Raw genomic sequence first — 21,142 nt, forward strand, 5'->3', positions numbered from 1 at the left:
AGAATGAAAGCGAATACTCTTAGATGTTAAATTTTCATCCATATGACCATTTGAAGTGATAAATCCAGATGCTACAGGATTCCTACCAAAGCAAAAAAAAAAAAAATTAACTTGGGAGGATTTTGAACACAGTGACATAATATTTACATCTTCATACTGAGGGAGAGGAGTCGATGAGACAGCTCAATCATATGGCAAATCACTGAATCACGGTCTTTCATTCGGTTATGGGATTAGTAATTACCGTAGTTAGCCAGTTATTATGTTTCAGATACATGGACTTGATGGAGAGAGAGAGAGAGAGTTTTTATTTTCGCCAACCAGAAAAAAAAACAATAAATAATGGTAACAAAAAATACACTTTTTTCGGTATAGACTGGAAGGAGCGATACGACCATGTGGTCATCGGAGTCAGCTCCCTCCAAGTTTACGCTGATAAGTTCACAGTAAAATATGACTATTTGAACTGGTTAAAATTCATGAAACAAAATTTGAAAAAAAAAACGAACAAAACAAAAATGGTGAAGGAAGCCATAACCGAATAGCAATTACATAAACCATCCCAGAGCGGTGGGGATCCAGCAATCGTCTCATAATCATCGTATATATTGCACATTATTATACCCCACAGGATTCAAACCTGCGGAATAGAGTTAGAATATCAATTAGCTCTCTTGAAATAATATTAGACATACAACTTTATAATGGTCATGAAAGTGTGAAAGGGTTTCGTTCTTTGCTGGGATGATTTTACGATTTATACGAATCTATCACGAATATGAACGCATAAATGCAGACTGCGGAGCTTATCAACTTTTCTCCTATACAGCAGGGCGCAATTCTCAGATTTTAAAAATAGCCCCCACCCCACATTAAAAGACGTCAATTATAACAGTGAGTGTGAACCCTTCCTTTAAGAGAGTCTGGGCCTTCATACCGGTATAGCCACAAATCAACTGCGCAATAAACTAAAAAGAAGTACAATTTAAAAACGTCACAATTGGAATCCTAGGATAAAAATAATAGACTATGATTTTATGAAAATAAAATTTTTTTATTGTAACATTCGACAGTTTTTAGCAGAAAACTGAAATTCTGGTCATGTGACGGCCCACCTGTCCACGCATGTCACGATTGATTAAAATCATATTCGAGACAAACATGACGCTATCTGCCATTGCTTGTTTCAGAGACCAAAGTTAGTGTTAGAGTTATAAACTCTGAAACTCGAATCGCTAGTCAGGCTTTCCAGACTTCGAATTCAGTCAAATGTGTACAAATATAAACCTTTTTGATTTTACCCATTTATGCTTCTTGCTCATGCCTATTCTCTGGCTGTTCAAAATAATATAACTTTTACTGTTTTCAGTTATTGGTCCCCTTGCTTGCCAGCATTGCTGCCTTTCGTATCTGAATTACAGACTTTTGGTTCAATCACTTCTGTATTTCGTTCGCGTGGCACAATGTTTTCTTATATATCTTATATACAAGTAATGGCCTACAAAGTACGATCACAGCCACATGAGCAACCACCCCACCAGCTGCTGCAGCGAATGTTTCACAATGAAAACTTGCTAAACGCCCAGTTCTCTTAACATGGGTGTGTCAAGAACGTGAACCCGGAAGTACCAGATACTCAAAGCCAATCACAGTCGTTTATAAAACTCGTGGGAATGTTTTCAAACTGTCTTACCGTTAAGGTTCACTGCGCTGACTGAGGACCGTGTTTTATTACCTTGCCGTTTCTCAACATTGACACATTTGCGTATTGCATCGCTCCCTTTCTATAGACGCAGTAATATAGGTTGTGTTTTCATTCCTAACTATTGATAATATCTCTTTTGTTTTTATTCCTAACTATGGACCTTTCCCCGACCTTTGACCCCCGAAAAGTCCTTCCCATTGCAAAATTTTCGGGTTATATCGTGTGGATAAAAAGTGATGTTTTTATTAATAAAAAAAAAAAAATTCTGGGGTAATTTAAAAATGCTTTCGCGAGTTGGCGCCTGTAAAACGGGGTATGTGTTTCAAACCATCAATATGATTCATCGCATACAACAAATCTGTCTTTCAAAAGTACCGGTAAAGAATTTTAGCCTAGTCTATCACAGCTATTTCTACACTAATTTTTCATTACTGCAATCAAATTAAAACTCCTAGGAAGACAAAATGATCATTGAATTATCTGATTTATATTTAAGTTTCCGGAACACAACTGAAAACTAACGAATAGAGTTCAAAAATGCGAAAACGAGGTAATGTTTACGACCACGCTTGAAAATCTGTCTGAGTGAAAAAAGTAGGATAAGATAGATAGATAGGATTTACATATTTATCCCGGGGGAGAGGAAAGCCGATAAGACGGCTTATCCATATGACCAACCACGGCCTCTCGTCCGGTTACCATTCCAAGTCGGGTATGGGATTAGTTATATTGTTTGTTTTCGGAAGCATGGACTTGGTGGTGGAGGAAGCCGTAACCGACCAGCGGTTACGTGAACCACCCAACGACGGCGAGGAGTCCAGCAATCCTCTCGCACATAACCATCCCTGCTTGGGATTCGAACCTGCGAACCCATGCAGAGTAATTAGAGGTGCGGTGGCGAGCGTATTCCTAACGCTTAGCCCGTTGAGCCACACCGCCGCGCCAAGTGTCTGAGCGGATGCGAAAAGGGAGCATTGTTACGTCACTTTTTGCATCTTGCTGATTGGCCAATGCCACGAAATAAACAAGGAAGACGATGATTGGGGAAAGGTCCATTGATAATATCTCTTTAAAAAGTTTAATACGTTTTAAACCTATTTTTATGTTTCGTTTATTTCCCATATTATTGGCCTTAATCTTATGTGTATGTGTATTCCGTTTTTGCAAATAATCGTACTGAAATCGATATAACTATACAGCTAATACCTTGAACAGTTTTCATTAGTCTGGTACCGCACCACAGTCCAGTTTGTAAAATATAATTGACCCCCAGCCGTTAGTGAATATGCAATGGTTGAAATATGACCTTATGAGAGTGGGTGGACATGGTTCGCCATTCCGGTTCCCGTACATTTAAACCCACGACGATATCTCCTGCATACTATTGCACCTATGAAATTTTTTTTGTTTTGCAGATATTTGAACCCATACTAACCCTAACCCATGGGTTTTAGCACCCGCATATAGATTGAACCCGCAGATATACACATGGGTTCAAATGTACGGTCACCGCCATTCTGTCAGTTTAATGATGGAAAAGCATGCCGAAAACCCCAATGGGCTGTGTATTATAGATATTCACAATAGTGTTTGACATATATTAGCAAAACAATCCACGCAATGGTTTTCCCCATTCAAATTGAAAAAATTTTCTTTTTAACACTTGCCTTTATATTCAAATTTTCTGTGATGTGGGGAATTACTTTTTAAAAAGCTTGCAAATAATCATGACTATTAGACATCTTGAAAGCTTAGAGCCCACTTCTTCTACGTCAAAAACACACTGCCAATTCTTTACCCTCACAATTTCTTACTCAAGTTTGACAAGTACTGCAGCCAAGCAGATGAGTCATCACCCATATCTTCCATTTAGTTTTTCACTAATGTGTATATTAACTGAGGTATTTTTTCTATATATATATTGCGCATTTTAAGAGCAGAACAAGTGCGCATCATAGCTTGGTAAACTTCATAGTTTTCTGTGACAATGTCCATTGTGAATTCGCATGGCGATTAGGTGAATACTACTGCTTGAAAATAGATGAAATACTTCAGGAATATAACAAAAATAACATTTATTATATAGTGTGTGAAATACGCAAATACACAAAATTTCTTTTTGAAAATAACAAACACTAACTTGGCAATGTATATGAAATTAGGAAATAATGGATTACAAAAAGCACCATAAGCAAGCGGATGTGTATATTTAGATATCTTTACAAGAAGAGTAGAAAGCAAAAATTGGTTCCGTTCAACATTTCAACTCAAATTGTGGAATTGATAAATATCAAGTTGTGTATGGCACATTGAGATTTTGCGTTTGAATTCATTTGTCTACAAAAAAGCATAGTATATGTCCCATCGGTCCAAATAACTAATAAATTTTTTTTAATTAATTATTGTCAAAACCATGAAAGCGATATTTACCACCTATTTTCATATTAGGATAAAAAGCAGCAAAGTAAAAAAGTGTACGGGCATACAGTGACACATTTTAAGAAAATATAACTAATTCTGTGTATGAGAACAGTGTGTAGCGAGTAAACTACAAATTTATATGAATATAAAAGAGCCATTTAGAGTTAAAGCACCCGAATATGCTTAATCTGAGTACGATTATTTTTTTTCGAATTTTAATCTTTGTATTTGTTAGAATATATGATATTATTTTGCTAATACTTATTAATATGTGTCATTCTAGCAATTCGAATATAACATTATTTATAAAATTGACTCCAGTCACAACACTCGGATCTTTTCATGTATGCTTCTCATAGATACGTTTAATAGAAATTGAAAGCAGAATTGTCTTTGGGAAATGCATAAAATGTATTATGCAATAGGTAAAATTAAGAATCCTTGTCTTGGTTCTTTTTTCTCCTTAATTTTCTATTTCTTTCATATTTTATTGTTTCGCTTTCCAAAATACTTAAGTCTGTTAAACGTTGTTGAAATGATGGTGGAGCAGATATACAAGGATCCTGAAAAAAAAAAGAAAAAACATAATTTGAAAAGTGAATCACAAGTATGTGTTACGCCATTTAACATGATGACAGTTATTAGTGTCATATTCATTCAATTCAGTATAAATTTCTAAATGCTTCAAAATAAATTTCATGATGATCTGAGAAGAGTATCGTACACACTTAACAACCCATGCTTATTATAGGAATGATTCATTGATTAAATGATGTAGGAATGCGTATGTGAAATAAACTTAAAGATACTGGCCAAAATGTTAAGCAACTACATAAGATATATTTATATTAATAACAAGTAAAAGTTCTATTAATTGATCTATTTAAAAGTAAAAAAAATTTCTTACCGAAAAACTTGGAACTGGGTTTGAATCATTTTTACTAGCATATCTGCTTGACAACCTTGATCTGGAAATGAGATAATATTACATTACAATTTATTCTACTATCAAACACAGTATTACCAATATTACCAAATTCTCGCCCACATGTGATTAAATTCTGATAAAATAAATCTTCACAATTGATCAATGAAAAAGGAAAACAATGTTCAATGTAAGACAGGTAGCCTACTACTGGTATTGCTAAGCAAGAATCTCACTTGTATTCACCCAAAGTTGAATTGAACCCCTCAATTTTATTTATGGAATAAGTTGTCTCATAGCAAACATGGATTGGTTAGTAGTGACATAGGAGTCCGAATAAACGAAATGCTTAAATCTACATTCAAAAAATTGGGGATAATGATATAATGCTTGACCATGTTTTTATAAAACAACTTTACTCAATATGATAGCGTATTCCTATTAATTATAAGTACAACAACGGAATCGATATTCCACAATGCCTTTATAATCGTATACATAAAATTATAAACTTGGTATCATCATTGAACATCTATGTATTGTATAAAAGAAAAGAACTTACTTAGGAGCAACAGAAATTCTTTCTCTTGTTAAAGAACGCTGTGTAGTTGAACTTATGGAAGTCATATTCAATGAAGTTATTGAATCAAGATCAGGTCTTGCATTTGAATTCACAGTTGATGAATAATATCCACCACCACTTATTGCAAGCTCTGAAAAAGGGATCATTTTTCAATAAAATATCATATATTACAAATATTCTGTGCCTGGAAGGTTATATTTTAAAATTCCACTTTGCACTTAATACAACTTAATCGAAACGGGTATTTTGCGGTGAAATTATGAAAGAAGGATACTTTCGAGAGCAAAAGATTTGATATACAGTCTAATCGAAAAAGAAGATTGGGTTCTAGAAATATACTGGATATTAAAAATCATCCTTTCTTTCTGTAAGGTTTATTAATTTTTATCATGTATACTACAAAAAATACCAGTTAAGTGAAACATATTCAAGACAAACTAAACTGATACATTCTCTTCATAAGCTTCTTGCTTTCATAATTATAATAAAAATTCCAAAATGAGTCAATAATTTTATTTCTATCTATTATTTCTAAAGCTATATATCACACTTTTCCACTTGAAACTTTCTTTACTGACAGTTCCATCGATACACTATAATAACCAAATATCCAACGAACAAAGCGTTTGTCAGCTTTTGTTTTGTTAGCACATTGAATTATTAATAAGTCTGAAATTTGATGAAAATATCGAATTTATAGCTATTGAAGTGCGATATGAATCGCCGGCAAAATAGTTTACTTTTGTTCACACTCAATCAATTCTAATTCTGTGGCATTGAACTTTTACAAAATAATCACAGAATTCAGATGCATAAAACTCATAGTATTGATTGTGAAATAGGAAGATGGCTTTCCTCAATCTTAAAGCTATGCGGTTTGTCGCACAACAAAACAATGTATAATACTAATAACAAATATATGGTTAAGCATAGGAATGGCCTCCCATGGGGGTCAGGTTTGATTTCAAGGGCAGGTACACAAGGCGTATATTGCCAGGATACATTGATATAGATAACAAATTCATGCCAGCGTATGATAAATCGAGTAGGTTATGCTAAAAAAATAGATTACTTTTGCCTTTCAACCCTGAAGGTCACGTTATATAAAAAGATGCCAGTCTAAAGCCTTTCCCAAAAGTTGTCTCATCAACAGAATATTCAGCCGCCATAATCAAACACATTAAAATTTTTTCGAAATCTTCGGTCACACGGTTTTCTCGATCACTCGAACTGTTTGATGAAGTCTAAAATCAATCTAACCTTAGCGCTATACCAAGGTTGTGCAACACTTTTTGTCCTTGGGCCATATAAATAACTTAGACATTTAGCAGGGTCACACAAAAAAATCAAGTTTTTAAATAACAAACTAAAATTAGCGACAACAAAAATGCTGTGGGAAATGCATGAAAAGAGTATGGGGCTATCACTCAGCCCTCCAGTAATAAAGGCGCTGGGCAAAATGGCAAAAGATTTATTGCAACAACAGGAGCAAAAATCCTTATGTATTTTTACCCGTGTGAGTGTCTTTAAACATAAATTGTCGAATTTTATGCACGATAGGAAAAAATCTGAGTGTTGACAAGGGCCACACTTAATGGCCTAGCGGGCCGCCTGTTGCACACCACTTCAACATCTGAGTGACGTTGCTCTGAGCAAATTTTTAAAATAAAAACCAGCGTTCAACAATATTTTTACCTCCGAGCCTATAATTCCAATTTTGTTTTTCCTTGTGAAGTCTAAACATTATATTTCCTCCTGCAGTGGTGATGGTTGTGTTGGATGGATTCTGTCTAGAAGCGCTCGGTGGAGGAATAAAAGATGATGTTGATGTAGGAGCAGCAATTGCAGGTGACATAGCAGGTGAAGAAGGAGATGATGCTGGAGGTAGATCGGCTGCAACTGGAGAAAATCATTTTTGTTTTATTATGGACTTCGACTGGAGGAATTGAATCTATTTTATGAGTTAGGAAACTCAATATTGAGATATAAAACAGGCAAATTAATCCCATCATAGTCATGGCGGGGAGCTGGTTATTAAAATGGCTCCAGCACCCTACATTGGATTTTTTATCTCGAAACAGGGCTCCAGCCTAATAGCCAATTTGGGTACTACTACCATAAAGAATCGCTAAATTTATTCATTAGGTTTTAACTAGGTATATGAATTTACCTCAAAACTTATTATTAGAAATTTAATTACTGTATTTGTAGCCCGGGCCCATATTTTTTTTAACCAAACTCACCTTATTCAAACCGGCCCTTATTCAAGCACGGGCGTTTGTTATTTTTAAAGTAAAATTATACACAAAAATATATAAAAAAAACATATATATATAGATATGATCGATCGTTACAATAATTAATTATTGTTATTTTCAGTTCTCAAGCATGATTTAAACGAGAATAACGAAAATTTTGACTTTTTCTACACACCGCAGGTACAAATTCGCAAAAGAAGAAAAGTTTTGCGACGCCCTATCAATATTGAAACAACACACTTGGGCGTCGCAACACCCAGTTTGAGAACCACGGTGATACGTAATTAGACGCCTAAAGACTGACTGTTATCTACAGCGTTGCGACAAAAGCGCTTCTTATTTTCTATCGTTCTCTACTACTGAAAAATCAGCTTTTATATCGGGCGGCTATTTAAATGGGCCCCTAATCAAGATCGGGCGGTAAAACGAGCATATACGGTATATAAATTTTATCATCTGTATGAGATGATGTGAAAAATTTCAATGTGAAAAAATTATTGGATGGTTAAGAAGCTGGAGTCACTAAAACTTATGGTAGCTCAGGTCCCAGTTCGATCTGTTATGATAAGCTTGATTCCAGCTGAGGACCACCAGCCCTGACTATAATGTGAAATGAATTTTACAAAATTGAAGGGTGATTATGATTATCAGAAGCCATAGATTAGTACCTTCACAAATACAGATAACACTATCAAATATTATAAACTAAAAGTAAACCCATAAAAACCTACATCTCTCGTCCATCCTTATTAAAGACAATGGTACAGTTTCCTTGAAAGAAATATTGTTATTATTGCTTGTATTTGTCATGTTGTTGCTATGTTCTCTGTTGTTCACAGTGATACGTCCTTCGTGTCTCATTTGACTGCTAAAGATAATATTAAGTAGAAATGTAGTTAATTTATTAAAACATATTTTTTCTGGCAAAAGCTTTTTTGAGTCAAACTTAGACAGTAATTTTGAAAATCTTGAAAATGTAATCTCGCTAACCTGGCAGAATTTGATGCCTCATTGGTTCTTGCTAACACTGTTGAATTGAATTGATTCGTGATTCCGTTAATATTAGGATTACGAGAATCTTCTTTTCCTTTCCCTAAATTATGAGGGAAATCTGTTGTACGATACCTTGATCCTTCGTCAAACGAAACATCGTGAGTCAGTCGATAGGAAGTTGTACCTGGATCAGGTAATATGGCAGCAGAGCTGAAAGAAATTGAATTGGATTATTATTTCCACAAATATAGTTAAATGGGAGTTGGGACACACACACGAATCGTGGTAATTTCGACAGTCACTTTTAACGTTATCCGAACCAAATTCTATGATAGCAACCAGTTATACAGATTGCTACAAGGTGAAACAGACATTCTGTAAAACTTTGGCTGCTTGAGGTACTAAGCATGGGTGCATTCTTCAATATCATATAAGATTGATAAAATTAGAAAAAAAGTTTCTACAAAATTGGAAAAAATAACTTAGGAAATAGATGGAAGCAATACTGGGTGTCATCAATTTTATGTCATTAAATAACTTGATATTCAAGATTTGGCTTGATAAAAAATGTTATTGCTAAATAATCATTAGTCAACTGATATAGCGGATTTAATTGTGTGAGATTGTTAAACCCTACCAAGGAAAATATAACATTCGCTGTTTTCGATTTATTCGACAGCCCCAACGATACCCTAAAATCATCATACGGCTCCAGAGAAAAACCCTCATATACACCCGTTCAAATGACTTTCCAAGCTTTGAAACTCCAAACAAAGCTTAGACAGCTGTTATGGAGGCAGCTGCTCTATTTCTAGGACCTGTATATTTCAAGTCTTGCATCCTAATAATTTATTACTTTGTTGAGTGAGGCGGCAGGCCCAGAAATTAAAGATTCTGAGATAAGATTTCATGTCCAATAGGCTTTGTGTAAACTTACTGAAGATTGTTTTTCAATATCGAGTTCAAAAGTTCATCACATTCTGTATTTTCAAGATTAACACTATGCGTTTGCTCAAATTCGGAAATATCCACAGTCGGAACTTCAGGAAGAGTGAAAATTGCGTAACCGGATTTATGCGGGTGTCGAAGTACAAGACTATTATTTGCAATCAAAGTGTCGTGGAATTTGTTAGGAATTGAGGTCTGAGCAAGATTTGGTACTACGCTTCGTAAATGTTTCTCATTAGATTTCAGCTCAAAATTTAAATCAGTAATTGTTAACGATTTCGTACTAGACGTATCGCTGTTATTAGATGAGTGTGACTTCACGGATTTAACTGTTGGTTTCGATATAGATCCAATTGGAAATGATCTTCGTTTCGGATCCGGCCACAGATAATGTAATTTAATTTCAGATTGTTTTTTAGGTAAATCACTCGGGTGATGGGTCTGAACAACATGTTCAAATGCATCTTCTTGTTTGATTGGATATCCAGATGAGAACATAGTATAAGTTGTCGGCTTTTTATTCGTCGCTCTATGCATTGAATTAAACTTCTTTAACATCGTTGCAAACTTAACAGGGTCAGTTTCAATCGTAGCTTCTCGGAATTCCGATACAGAAATTGAATTTTTCACTTTCTGTTTAGGTGGCCGGTGCGTAAAATTCATTTCTTGATTTCTCTCGGGTAATAATAAGTCGTCTCGCATTAAACGAAGAAATGTATCCCGATCTTGCTTCATTTGTTGTTGTTGTCTGAATAGCATACTATAGTGCGCTGCATTAGCTTTAAAACCTCCTCCGCCAGTTGTTTTTATGTTAACATGCTGCAATTGGGGAGGGATGTTGGTACTACCAACCGTTTCATCCTTTTTCTTCTTTTTAAATCCTTTTTCGTTTTTCTTTTTTGTTATTTCTGATGTCTCGACTTTGCTACCTCTGCGTAAAATTGCAGCCGTTTTTTTAGTTTGTTCTTTACCAGAAGCTTCTTTTTGACCATCTGTCTCATCTTGTTCAAGAATTGGGCTTTTTGTTGTTTTATGCGAACTTTTATTCAAAGCACCATATCGAGGATATGTTTGTGAAACTGCCTCTCTTGAAAGTTCTTGTGGTACTTGTGAATGGTGAAAGAAAACAACGACGGTACGATCGGCATCTGTTTTACTTTGATGGATTCCATTAAATTTATGGAATGTTATTTCTTTTGAATCATTTTCATGATTAGATACAATTTCATTTACATTCTCATTTTGACTATCATCACCATCATAAGAAAACTGGGGTTTTTCCTCATCTATCAAAGGCATAATTGGTCCCGTATACGACGGATGACGGACGGAAAATGTTACTGGGTCCGAAACAAGATGAACCGGGCTTTGATTAGTGGTATCGATAATTCCGCTTGTTCGCGCAAGAATGAATTTACTTCTTTGCATTTCACGCTTCAGTGACATTAACGGTGCAAGTTTTCCCGTATATTTTTGATGGGGTTTACTTGTTATTGCAGAATTTACTAATTCACTATTATTCCTCTCCTGAAAAGGTTGCTTTGATTTGATCACGAAGCTCTCATTGGCGTTAAATACAGGTTCCTGAGCAAGATTATTATTTTTGTCTTTTAACTCTATATTATCTGCTTTGCTAGCTGGTTCTCTATCCTTCTTATCAACTTTTTTATCAGTTTTTCCTCCTTTTAAAGACTTTTCTTTGTTTTCCTCTTCATTTGTGACCACAATATTCTCTTCTGTTGCGTTCGGTACACAAGAATGTCCTTGTACTCCTGTATCAAGTTTTAGATCTTTATTTTCAGTAATTAATTTTTTTATTCCACCGTGTCGTCCAGTCATAGGCTTTCTATGTCTGTGACCCTCTTTTGGTTTTCCTAGATCTTTCCTAGCACTAGCATAGGAATACTGACGAGGATCAGTTTCAGGTGTCTTTTTAATGGGAGATGGCCGTCTGCTATTCGGTGTGGGTGGCGGAGGGCTAATAAAATGGCTACTCAGTGGTGACAAAACTTGGACATGTGAGGCGCTTCGCACGGAAGGTGGGGGCGGAGATAACACCAACTCAGGCGTTGATTTTGAAACATCCGTGCCTGTTGTGCTTCTTACGGAACTCAGCGGTGTACCACGACGCTTTGGATAGGTTGTGGTGTAATAACTGTTTGCGGAAATTAAATCAGGTCTAATACTAGACACAGATTTTGACTGTGCATTGTAAGAGTCGATTTCTTCCACTGGGCGTACAAATCTCGGCATTTTTATAACCGGAGCTTCCTCAACATGAGTGGATTTATCAGTAATTTCCTTATCACTTTGAGGAGAATGTTTTATCTGAATCGGCTTTAATTTTTTATCAAATTTATCTTTATCATTGACTAGTTTGTCATCAATTGATTGACGTGGAGACATATCAACTACTGTAGCAGTAGGTGGTGATCGTACCGATACATGGCGCCGAGGTCTCTTTTTACTTTTTATTGCCACATTAGACGGTAATTTTTCTAATCGCATCTGATCTTTATTCGACTGAGAATCACTTATACTCTCTACAACAGGAAGGACAACTTTTTTCTGAAGTTTTGAAGTCTCTGAAATTTTATCTTGAATATTTTCAGATTTAAGACTCTTAACAGAATCAAATTTTTCTTTCGTAAAAACTACGCTCGGACGAATTCCTGCCTGCTGCTGCTCATGTGAAAAAGACTTTTGTTTGCTTGGCTTTTTACGAGCAAGGTTGAAATCGGCGATTGTGTTTGCTTTTACTGTATCTCCAATCCACATCCCTTTGTTCTGACTTGTGGTATTATGAACAATTGCTTTGTTTAAATTAGACCTAATATCTTTCGCGATATCAATAGTTGATTTTTCATCGCTTCTGTCAGCAGTAAAAGTATGTTGACGCATGACGCCTATTTTTCTCGATTCTTTTCCACCATTTGCGATGATATATTTATGAGAAGACGCGAGTGCCTCGTGATACAAACTACTCTCATTTCTAGGAAAAGGAGGAGGTTGATGAAATGAGTATTTTATATCCTCTTGAGGCACTGAATGCAAAACATTCTCTTCAGATAAAGAATCTTTGAGTCTAAACACACTCACACCAATTCCTTTCCCTGAGTGTAATTTTGCTTGGAGTGTTTCACTCACTTTATCAGAGTCTTTCAGAGTAGGTTTCATACTAGCAGAAGACTTCTTCTGGCCATTTTTCTTAGACTTTATTTGAGCAAGAGCAGGAATAGGTTTTGGAATTACAATGTTTTCTCTTGTGCTAATTTCACTCGTATTTTTGATTGGTGTTAATGACCTTGCAGGAAAGGTTTTTTCTCTGTAAAAAGATTTCCTCTTTGTTTCATAAAATCCGCTTAATGTGTGAAATCGTTCCATTAAATCTGTTAGTTTTTTGACATCTCTATTTTCAGAAAAATTTCCTCTCTTTATTGTGTTTGTTTTTAACGACGTCATAACAATTGGTACTTTTAGTTTTGTATTGTTTGAATTGTTAGATGATGACACATCAGCCCTTGTAATAGCACCCTCCCTATCTTTACCCACAGCCATTTACATACTGATTTATCACACAACATTAGCTTAAAAACACATAAAGGGCTACGGTCATTCATTTATATGTTAAAATTGTAGTAATGTGAATATTCAAATATAATCCAAAATTGGATATCATTTATTATCAGCCTATGTACCATTCTATCATATTCCTAAATTTCCTACACTTTGGGCATGTTTAATCTGACAAATGACGATAACACCATAAACTACTGTTTCTGATATACATTTTGGATGTAAATGGAACTTTCAACGTTGAAAAATTAACCCTTTCCGTGCGGTGGGCACGTATACGTACCCACGACAAAACTCGCTAGATTGCGGCGGGTACGTTGATGTACTCCACTGTTTTATTTAGCAATCGGTCGCAAACTGTTGGTCTAGTTTTTCCGGGTTTTAGTTTATTGATAAAAAGTCTTCTTCGAGATTAACATAAGCGACGATAAATCTCGCTTTCGTTTACCATGGGAGTTTTATTTGCGGAGGAACGATGGAGTGTTTTTGAAATTTATGCAAATTTCGGTGTTTTTTGGGTAGTGATAGAAGACAAATTATCCCTTCCATCTGCCAAAGTATTTTGAGTTAGATAACGAAATTGCTACAGCAATATTATGCATTGTTTGCCAACCAAGAAGCGGTAACAGTAAAGGATTTAGCAAATATTTCTATTTTTTATCACGGTTTGAAGTTTCAACACCCAAGAAAAAAAAATGCCTTTTTTCTATCCGGTTTGTGACTCAGACCACCCCTTTTAAAAAAAAAATTTTTTTTAATCGCCAATTGCAAGCTCTTTAAATAAGCTTTCCAACAAGCCGTCAGTGGGCAGCAGAGGATCATTACTTTTTCGTTAGTCGATCGATTAGTTGTGGGGGTACAAATGCATAAAGTCGGCGTAGCAAATACGATTATTTAATAAAAAATAAAAATCGCATGGAAAGGGTTAAGCAAGTCCATATTAAAAAATATTTTCCATAATGTTCAAAACTTATATGGTGATGGCCATCAGTAATATAAAATATTTTTAATAGTTGAACGACTAACGGACCTGAAATTGAGATTTATCAAAAATTTTCCTCCAGTAACCTGTAAATGAGTATAACTACAATCCTTTAAACTGATGGCTCAGAAAAAACTTAATTAAACTCAGAAATTCTTATTTTCTTCATAATAGATAAATCATTTTACCAACTGTACCAGTGGCGCAACCAGCGGGGGGGTTACGGGGGTCGTGTCGCCCCCGTTTGAAATTCTTTTTTTTTTTATTGTTCTACGTTCAAACAACGTCGTTCTACGGTCATAACAATCCGGTGAAAACTACTTTTTTCCAGTGCTTTATCACCTCGACGTAATTTAACACCGCCCGACTTCAATCATACCTTTTTGCTGTTAGTTACGTAATAATCGCTATCCCCGCGTATATGTTTGTATTCGAAAATGAGATATGTTACCTCAAAAAAGTAGAATTGAAAGCGACAATAGCATAATGCTATCTCTCTCTCTCTTGTGACGAATACTCTCGTGCTTCATCATCTTGACGCAATGTAACGCCGCCCGTCTTCATGTTATAATAATGCAGTAGAAACTCTGAAAATCTGGATACGAAAATTATTTTCGGAAAAATATTGCTTCGATTAACCTAAGATTTTCTACATATGAAAGGCCGAAAACCGAAAACGCCGTACACATCCTACCGCCCCCGTTCTGATTTAAAAACATTTCACAATTATTTCATTTTTATCGCAATCGAAAGCAGTCATGTGTGGCACAGCAATAACTAACAGTCGTCGTGAGAGGTTTTCAATAAACTCCGACTTGAAGTGCTTATAAGACGTCGAGGACGTTTTTGGTTGAAAATTTTTTACATTTGTTATCATAGATTTCAATTTAGTCAAGATATGTTGTGCGCCTCGGCAATAAACTTAAAAGCAAATCCTGCCCCAATTAATTGTTTTCATCCTCAGTTTCGATAGTTATCGAACTTAACGGGAAATTTTTTAATTTCTTGCAATCTATAAAATAGCTTCTAAATATTATTTGGTTTCTATCGGAGATTTTATCGTTATCCCGACGTCGTTGATAACAATATCGTTCATTTTAGGTTGGATGTATTGGTTTATAATCAAAAAATTATAACACATAACATGAAAAATTTAAATCAACGCCGACTCAAAAAGTAAAACACGTTTTTCCATCTTTATTCTCCATTATTGGCGGACGGAAATTTGGGAATCGGGTTTAACTAATTTGATTATGATGACGATGGTAAACAAAAGTACACAAACATACCATACTGTTCTTAGTTTTTAGTCGTTATTTCTTTGTCCTTTCTTCTTCCTATGTGCATATTAAGACCATAAAACGTGTTTTATTTTTGAACTCTGCGCTGATTTGAATATTTCATGTCGGCTGTTATGTATTTTTGTTTGTAAATGAATACCGCTAACTTAAACTGAACGATGTTGTCATCAACGCCGGATGCCGACGAAATCCGCGATAGATATTAAATACTATTTAGGAGCTATTTTATACGCGCTAAATTACAATAAATGAAAAAATTTCCTGTTATGTTCGGTCACTATCGAAACTGAGGATGAAAACAACTAATTAAGACACAATTTGCCGAGGACGCCTAAACCATGTCGACTAAGTTAAAATACACGATAAGAAAATGTTTTCAATCAAAAACGTCCTCGAAGTCTTATAAGTTCTTCAAGTCGACGTTTATCGAAATTCTTTCATGTCAGCTGTAATATATTGCCGAACCACACATGGACGACGACGGTAGGATATGTGCGTCATATTCGGGATTATTATAAACACGAAAAAACAGTATTCGAAGTTTGCGATATTTGAATTTAAATTCGATTTGGACATCCCTGCATTAAATTAGTCAGTTTTTAGTTGTGTTTCCAAAAATTAGTTGTAAATCATTTATTTTAATTGTCATTATGTCTTCCGGTGAGCTTCAGTTTAGTTTAGAATTTTTCTGGGGTTAGGGTCGGGAAAAGGTCCATTCGCAAGAATGCATTTTGTTTTTGGTCTTGACGAATTCACCCAACGAGCAAGGCGCGGCACGAGGGAAACACTGGAATTTATTCAAGCCGTGTTTCACTATCCACGAGGCGCAAAGCGAGGGAAACGTTGAAAATAATTAACAACTTTTCGTTAGCAATTCGCTGGAATGTAATGAACGGCGTTTTGCTACCCACGAGGTGCAAGACATAGCGGGACGCCGTTAATGAACGAGGGCAAGGTAAGCGAGAGGCTGGGATTTAATCGATGGCGTTTCCCGTTTAACTACGAGCAATTTATCGTGTTTCAGCGGGGCGACACCTAGTGGCGTTGCGACTTACGTCGTGGTTGCACTGTGTAAATTCCCGTCGGACCCCCCCCCCCCCCCCCCCCCCGTTGAAAACGGCCTGGTTGCGCCACTGAACTGTACCAATATATAATTGCCAGGGATGGCCATTTCCGAATACTGATTTATTCCGAATACATTCTAAAATAATGTTTTCGAATCTGGAATTCCGAATACATTCTAAATTCAAGAATAGCACATTTTTGTATTAGTTTATTAAAACCCAGTAAAGTAGGGAATAAGCTTCAATAGAAATATCAGAATAAACCACAAACCAACAGTATATGTACACAAAGTAATTGATAGTTTATAGCTATCAATAAAAACAATAGCAACTTGTGACACAGTCAGTTTATTAAAATTGTACACTTAGTACAAATGACCATATGAAAAGATAGCCAAGAGTTGTCTGACGCTTTCTATCATTGGTACCATGATATTACGATAATAGTCAAGTCTATTGACAAAAATAATACTTGTATTTAGATAATTGTGTATATTTTCTGAGAGTAATAAAATGCATTGGCAATACAGGCAACTGAAGCAAGCAACAACAATCGAATATCCATCATGCCTTTGCAAATTCTAATATTTAAGCCTTGAGTATTCTACTACCTACCAGTATATTTGTATATTAATTTATGTGAACCATATTGTTATTATGTGTAGCATATCCTTATGTCTGAATTTAACAATAAGTTAGAGGATAGATGCGCGCAGCAAGAATTTTCAAAATCGGAAATTCACATTGCCGTCTGTAACAGCCACCTCGATTCCGCGCTCGTTCCGTCTTTTCAGGGTAAATTATCCTATCACGTAAAATATTCAACCATGACAACTACGAGATTCTAAAATATCTGTATATATTAAGTTCATGAGTCCAACGTAACTCGCGGTTGCTTCCTTTTACGTCAAAATAAAAACATTACTATTAGGTCCACGGCGATCTGTGGCCTAAAAGTATGGGATAATCTGCCTGATGTATTTAATTTTAACTCGTTATTGTCGTTAGAAAAATCTCAATAACTGATATGAAATCCTGTATAGTACAACTTCATTTCATACAATGAATAAACATATAAAGTTAAACAGTAAATTAAAAATACATATTCATCGCCGCGATTACTCCGCCTGTTAAAAGAGCCGACTTTGACAACGAATAATATAACAACGAATATATATTTTGCTGTTGTGCAAAGTGATTAATTCGTGACCGATACGGGCATATTTAAAATGTCTTGCTTTATTAATTTAATTGTTTTCAATTTAACCTGCGGTTGCTTCGACAAAATAAAATCCTCACCACTCTAATATACCATCGCGATCCGCGGACATGAAAATAAAAATGTGTGGTAAACTGCCCGATTATTTATATTGTTTTGATCCGTATTTTGCGAATTCGGCAAATTTGAGATGTGTAACACTGACTCCGCTTAATAGAAATGCCGCCACTCCCGATTATTTTTAAGATAGGACCGTTCGAAAAATACATAAATCTGCAGTAAAATCTCAGAGTAAAATTTATTTCAGCACAATAAAAATTGATTGAATATACTTTAGATTAATTATATTATATACATTCTCACAACCCGGGGAAAAGTCGCGTTTCAAACCTTGTATCATGTTAACACCTAAATGTTCGACAGCAATTTAATTAAAGTAATGGATAATCAGGCAAATCCCGCCCTCAATTAGTGACCTTTCTAAACGCGGACCAAACATAATGCGGGAATTTTGCGATCTTCACTGCCTAGAAAAGCGTTTTTTACACTGTCGCGGGCTTCAATAAAACATATTTTGTTTTCGGTTTTATATTCAGTATTTTAAATTGCCGCTTTTCAATCAAAAAGTTTGCGTTTTCTTTAGAAACCCGCCGCCGATGAACGTATTCACCGGATTCACAATTCCGTGCGAGTACAAAAATAAAATAAGTGTCATCGTTATCGTGGATCAAATTTGTGGAAAATTTGCGTTTTAGAGAAAATAACACAAACGTAAAGGCATTTACGGCCTAAATAACTCGTCCGCTGATAAAGCAATCGCGCGCAAGTTTCTATCGAGAATGTTTTCATCCAACGGAAACGTCGGAAACGAAGGCAGCGTCGAAAATGTGTGACGTCACACAAATATCCGATATTCTTATGAACGCTAATTCCGATATTCGAATGACGAGATATTCGAATACATTCGAATACTTTATTCGAATTGGCCATCCCTGATAATTGCATTATATGTATTTGACAACTTTATCTATACCATTTAAGAAAAAATAATTTGAATTTAACCAATATTTAAGCAGATGTTAATGATTCTGATAAAATACATCAAATAACGATAGTTTATTCACTTCTTCCCGTACATAAATGACATAGATATTTCTTCGATTATAAAATTATTCCAAATCCAAACTATTCCCAAGCTGATAAAATTTGCTCACAATACCGCCGACCTGTACATATTTCAATCATTGAATAGGATATCCTTAACAAATAACGATTATATCTGTGCATAGTGACGTTATTATGACATTGTTAAGCCTATAATAAAACCCCTTTGTCAACATTATCCAAGGTATCGGTAGAAATGCAAACATACTCAGCTTAGCTCAAACTTGGATTCAAAGTCCCGGATGGAATTGATTTAGATAATGAATGATACTGAGTTTAGGATACGACATAAAAGAAAAATGAATTGAGGTATTTAACTTGAGCAAATATGGTCAAAAATTGTGAAACTTGTCCTAATATTTGGAAATCGAAGTACATATTGTATCAATGGTCGCTAAGTAATAAGAGGGCAAATGCAACGCTGAAGCGAGAAAATTACTCACATTGCAGAGAAGTTTTTATATATATACAATAAAAAAATTTTAATATACCGTAGTGAGCTAGATATTCAGATTTTCAAACGCTAAAATTATATCCAATAGGAACACAGAATTCTCAAATACCATATTTACATATATGCAAACAACAGTAATTCTATGCTGTAACCTTTCGCCTATCCCATCTCAGTAAGCTCACAAATCAATAAATCTACTATGTAGCGTAACTTTCCCTGCGATTCTTACTGGAGTGCACACTAGAATGCCGTGCTTGTACTTAGGTCGTCACGAGTGTCTCTGATCTACAGACAATCTGTCGATTAAGACTAAACAAAAGTATTAAAAAATTTTTGTGCCAAGTATTCAAGTAAGTGTCATTTCGAACTGTTAGCATAGCTTCTTAGATAAACACTTTTCTCTTTAATAAGAATATTTTAATGTGAATTTGAGATTAAATTGGTACAATGGTAAATAATGATGAGTATCTGTGTACTTGTTGAAATATTAGTATTTGCAGAGGTGAGATGTAACAACAATGAAAAATATTTGATATACCTCGAACCAGGGATTGCAAAAATCATATAAACTACTATTGAGAAATTAAATTTTTCAATATGGAGTGTAGGAGTATCGTACATCTTTGCATAAAAGCCGAGTTTGAAACTCAAAAAAAAAAGTTGCCATACTTAGGAGATAGCTTATATGCTCATAACTCTATGATCGCACTCAAACAAAATGACATTATACTAACTTAATTCTAACAGCTACAACTCAAAACATGCTTAGTTCTCACGATAAGAGTGTACGATTTGTAGGGTCAGCTAATATGCGAAGTTTTATAAATTCACCCTTTTTAGGGGGTCGGCTTACATGCGAGGATATATGGTAGTTAAATAGAGTTATGTTCAATAAGGATGACATATAAATTAATGAGTTAGAATTCGGAAAAGCATTGAAATTGCCACAAACAATAATCTGATTAATTTTTATTTTTTTTTTACTTTTGGAAAGTAATTGAAGACTTTTGTCACTTTGAAAGCATCAAAATATGTTTTAAAATGAAATTATTCTAAAATATTCCCAGAATCAAGAATTTAAAATATTGATTATCGAATAGATTCAGAAAATCTTCTAATTTTAATATATTATATCGGAAGAGCAAAGAATGTCTTGATAGTATTGGAACTACTAGCTCTACAAAACAACATCCGAACCGTCGGTTTTTAAACAAACTCTTCTCAATGCTCTCTCCTTCACAGGTATAAATTTCAAATAGCTACATCCTATCTCTTATTAGCAACAAAATACAAAAAAATTATCAATTATCTGAATAAAATACTTTTTTAAAATTCTCATTATTCAGAGAATAAAATCTACCCGTACTTTCAACTCTATGCTTCGCTGGTACAATACAAAAACTTCCTAATAAATAGAGTCTCACATGTACATAATCTTGTAAGTCAGTCAAGAGTGTGGTGAGTTACAATCCTTGAGTAGCTCTTGAGGTTGTGAATGGGATTTAGACTTGAACAAGGACATTATGACAAGTATTTCGTAATAGTGCTT

At 35.0% G+C, this 21,142-nt stretch overlaps 2 protein-coding genes across 3 annotated transcripts in view; both read right to left on the reverse strand.

The window, feature by feature from the left end:
* Positions 1-4,385: 4,385 nt before the first annotated feature.
* Positions 4,386-21,142, reverse strand: part of LOC120333614 (uncharacterized) — a 32,892-nt gene continuing 16,135 nt past the window's right edge. The window contains exons 10-15 of one of the 2 annotated variants that reach the window (XM_039400945.2): positions 8,883-9,095; positions 8,624-8,757; positions 7,330-7,533; positions 5,614-5,764; positions 5,034-5,094; positions 4,386-4,689 (exon numbers count right to left, since the gene is read on the reverse strand). In XM_039400945.2, the coding sequence (XP_039256879.2) occupies positions 4,558-4,689; positions 5,034-5,094; positions 5,614-5,764; positions 7,330-7,533; positions 8,624-8,757; positions 8,883-9,095 (895 nt within the window). In that variant the 3' untranslated portion in view covers positions 4,386-4,557. Of the gene's footprint in view, positions 4,690-5,033; positions 5,095-5,613; positions 5,765-7,329; positions 7,534-8,623; positions 8,761-8,882; positions 9,096-21,142 lie in introns of both variants that reach the window. The other variant, XM_078120525.1, reaches the window with a different exon arrangement.
* LOC144432414 (uncharacterized) lies at positions 9,622-13,419 on the reverse strand. The gene has a single exon (XM_078120524.1). It carries the CDS (start codon positions 13,389-13,391, stop codon positions 9,819-9,821), a length of 3,573 nt encoding a protein of 1,190 aa, XP_077976650.1. The 5' UTR covers positions 13,392-13,419; the 3' UTR covers positions 9,622-9,818.

The sequence above is a fragment of the Styela clava genome, chromosome 15, assembly GCF_964204865.1.
Source record: "Styela clava chromosome 15, kaStyClav1.hap1.2, whole genome shotgun sequence".
Taxonomy (NCBI): domain Eukaryota; kingdom Metazoa; phylum Chordata; class Ascidiacea; order Stolidobranchia; family Styelidae; genus Styela; species Styela clava.

Excerpts from the sequence above, each read along its gene's own strand:
- LOC144432414 (XM_078120524.1), bottom strand. The coding sequence starts at position 13,391 with ATGGCTGTGGGTAAAGATAGGGAGGGTGCTATTACAAGGGCTGATGTG.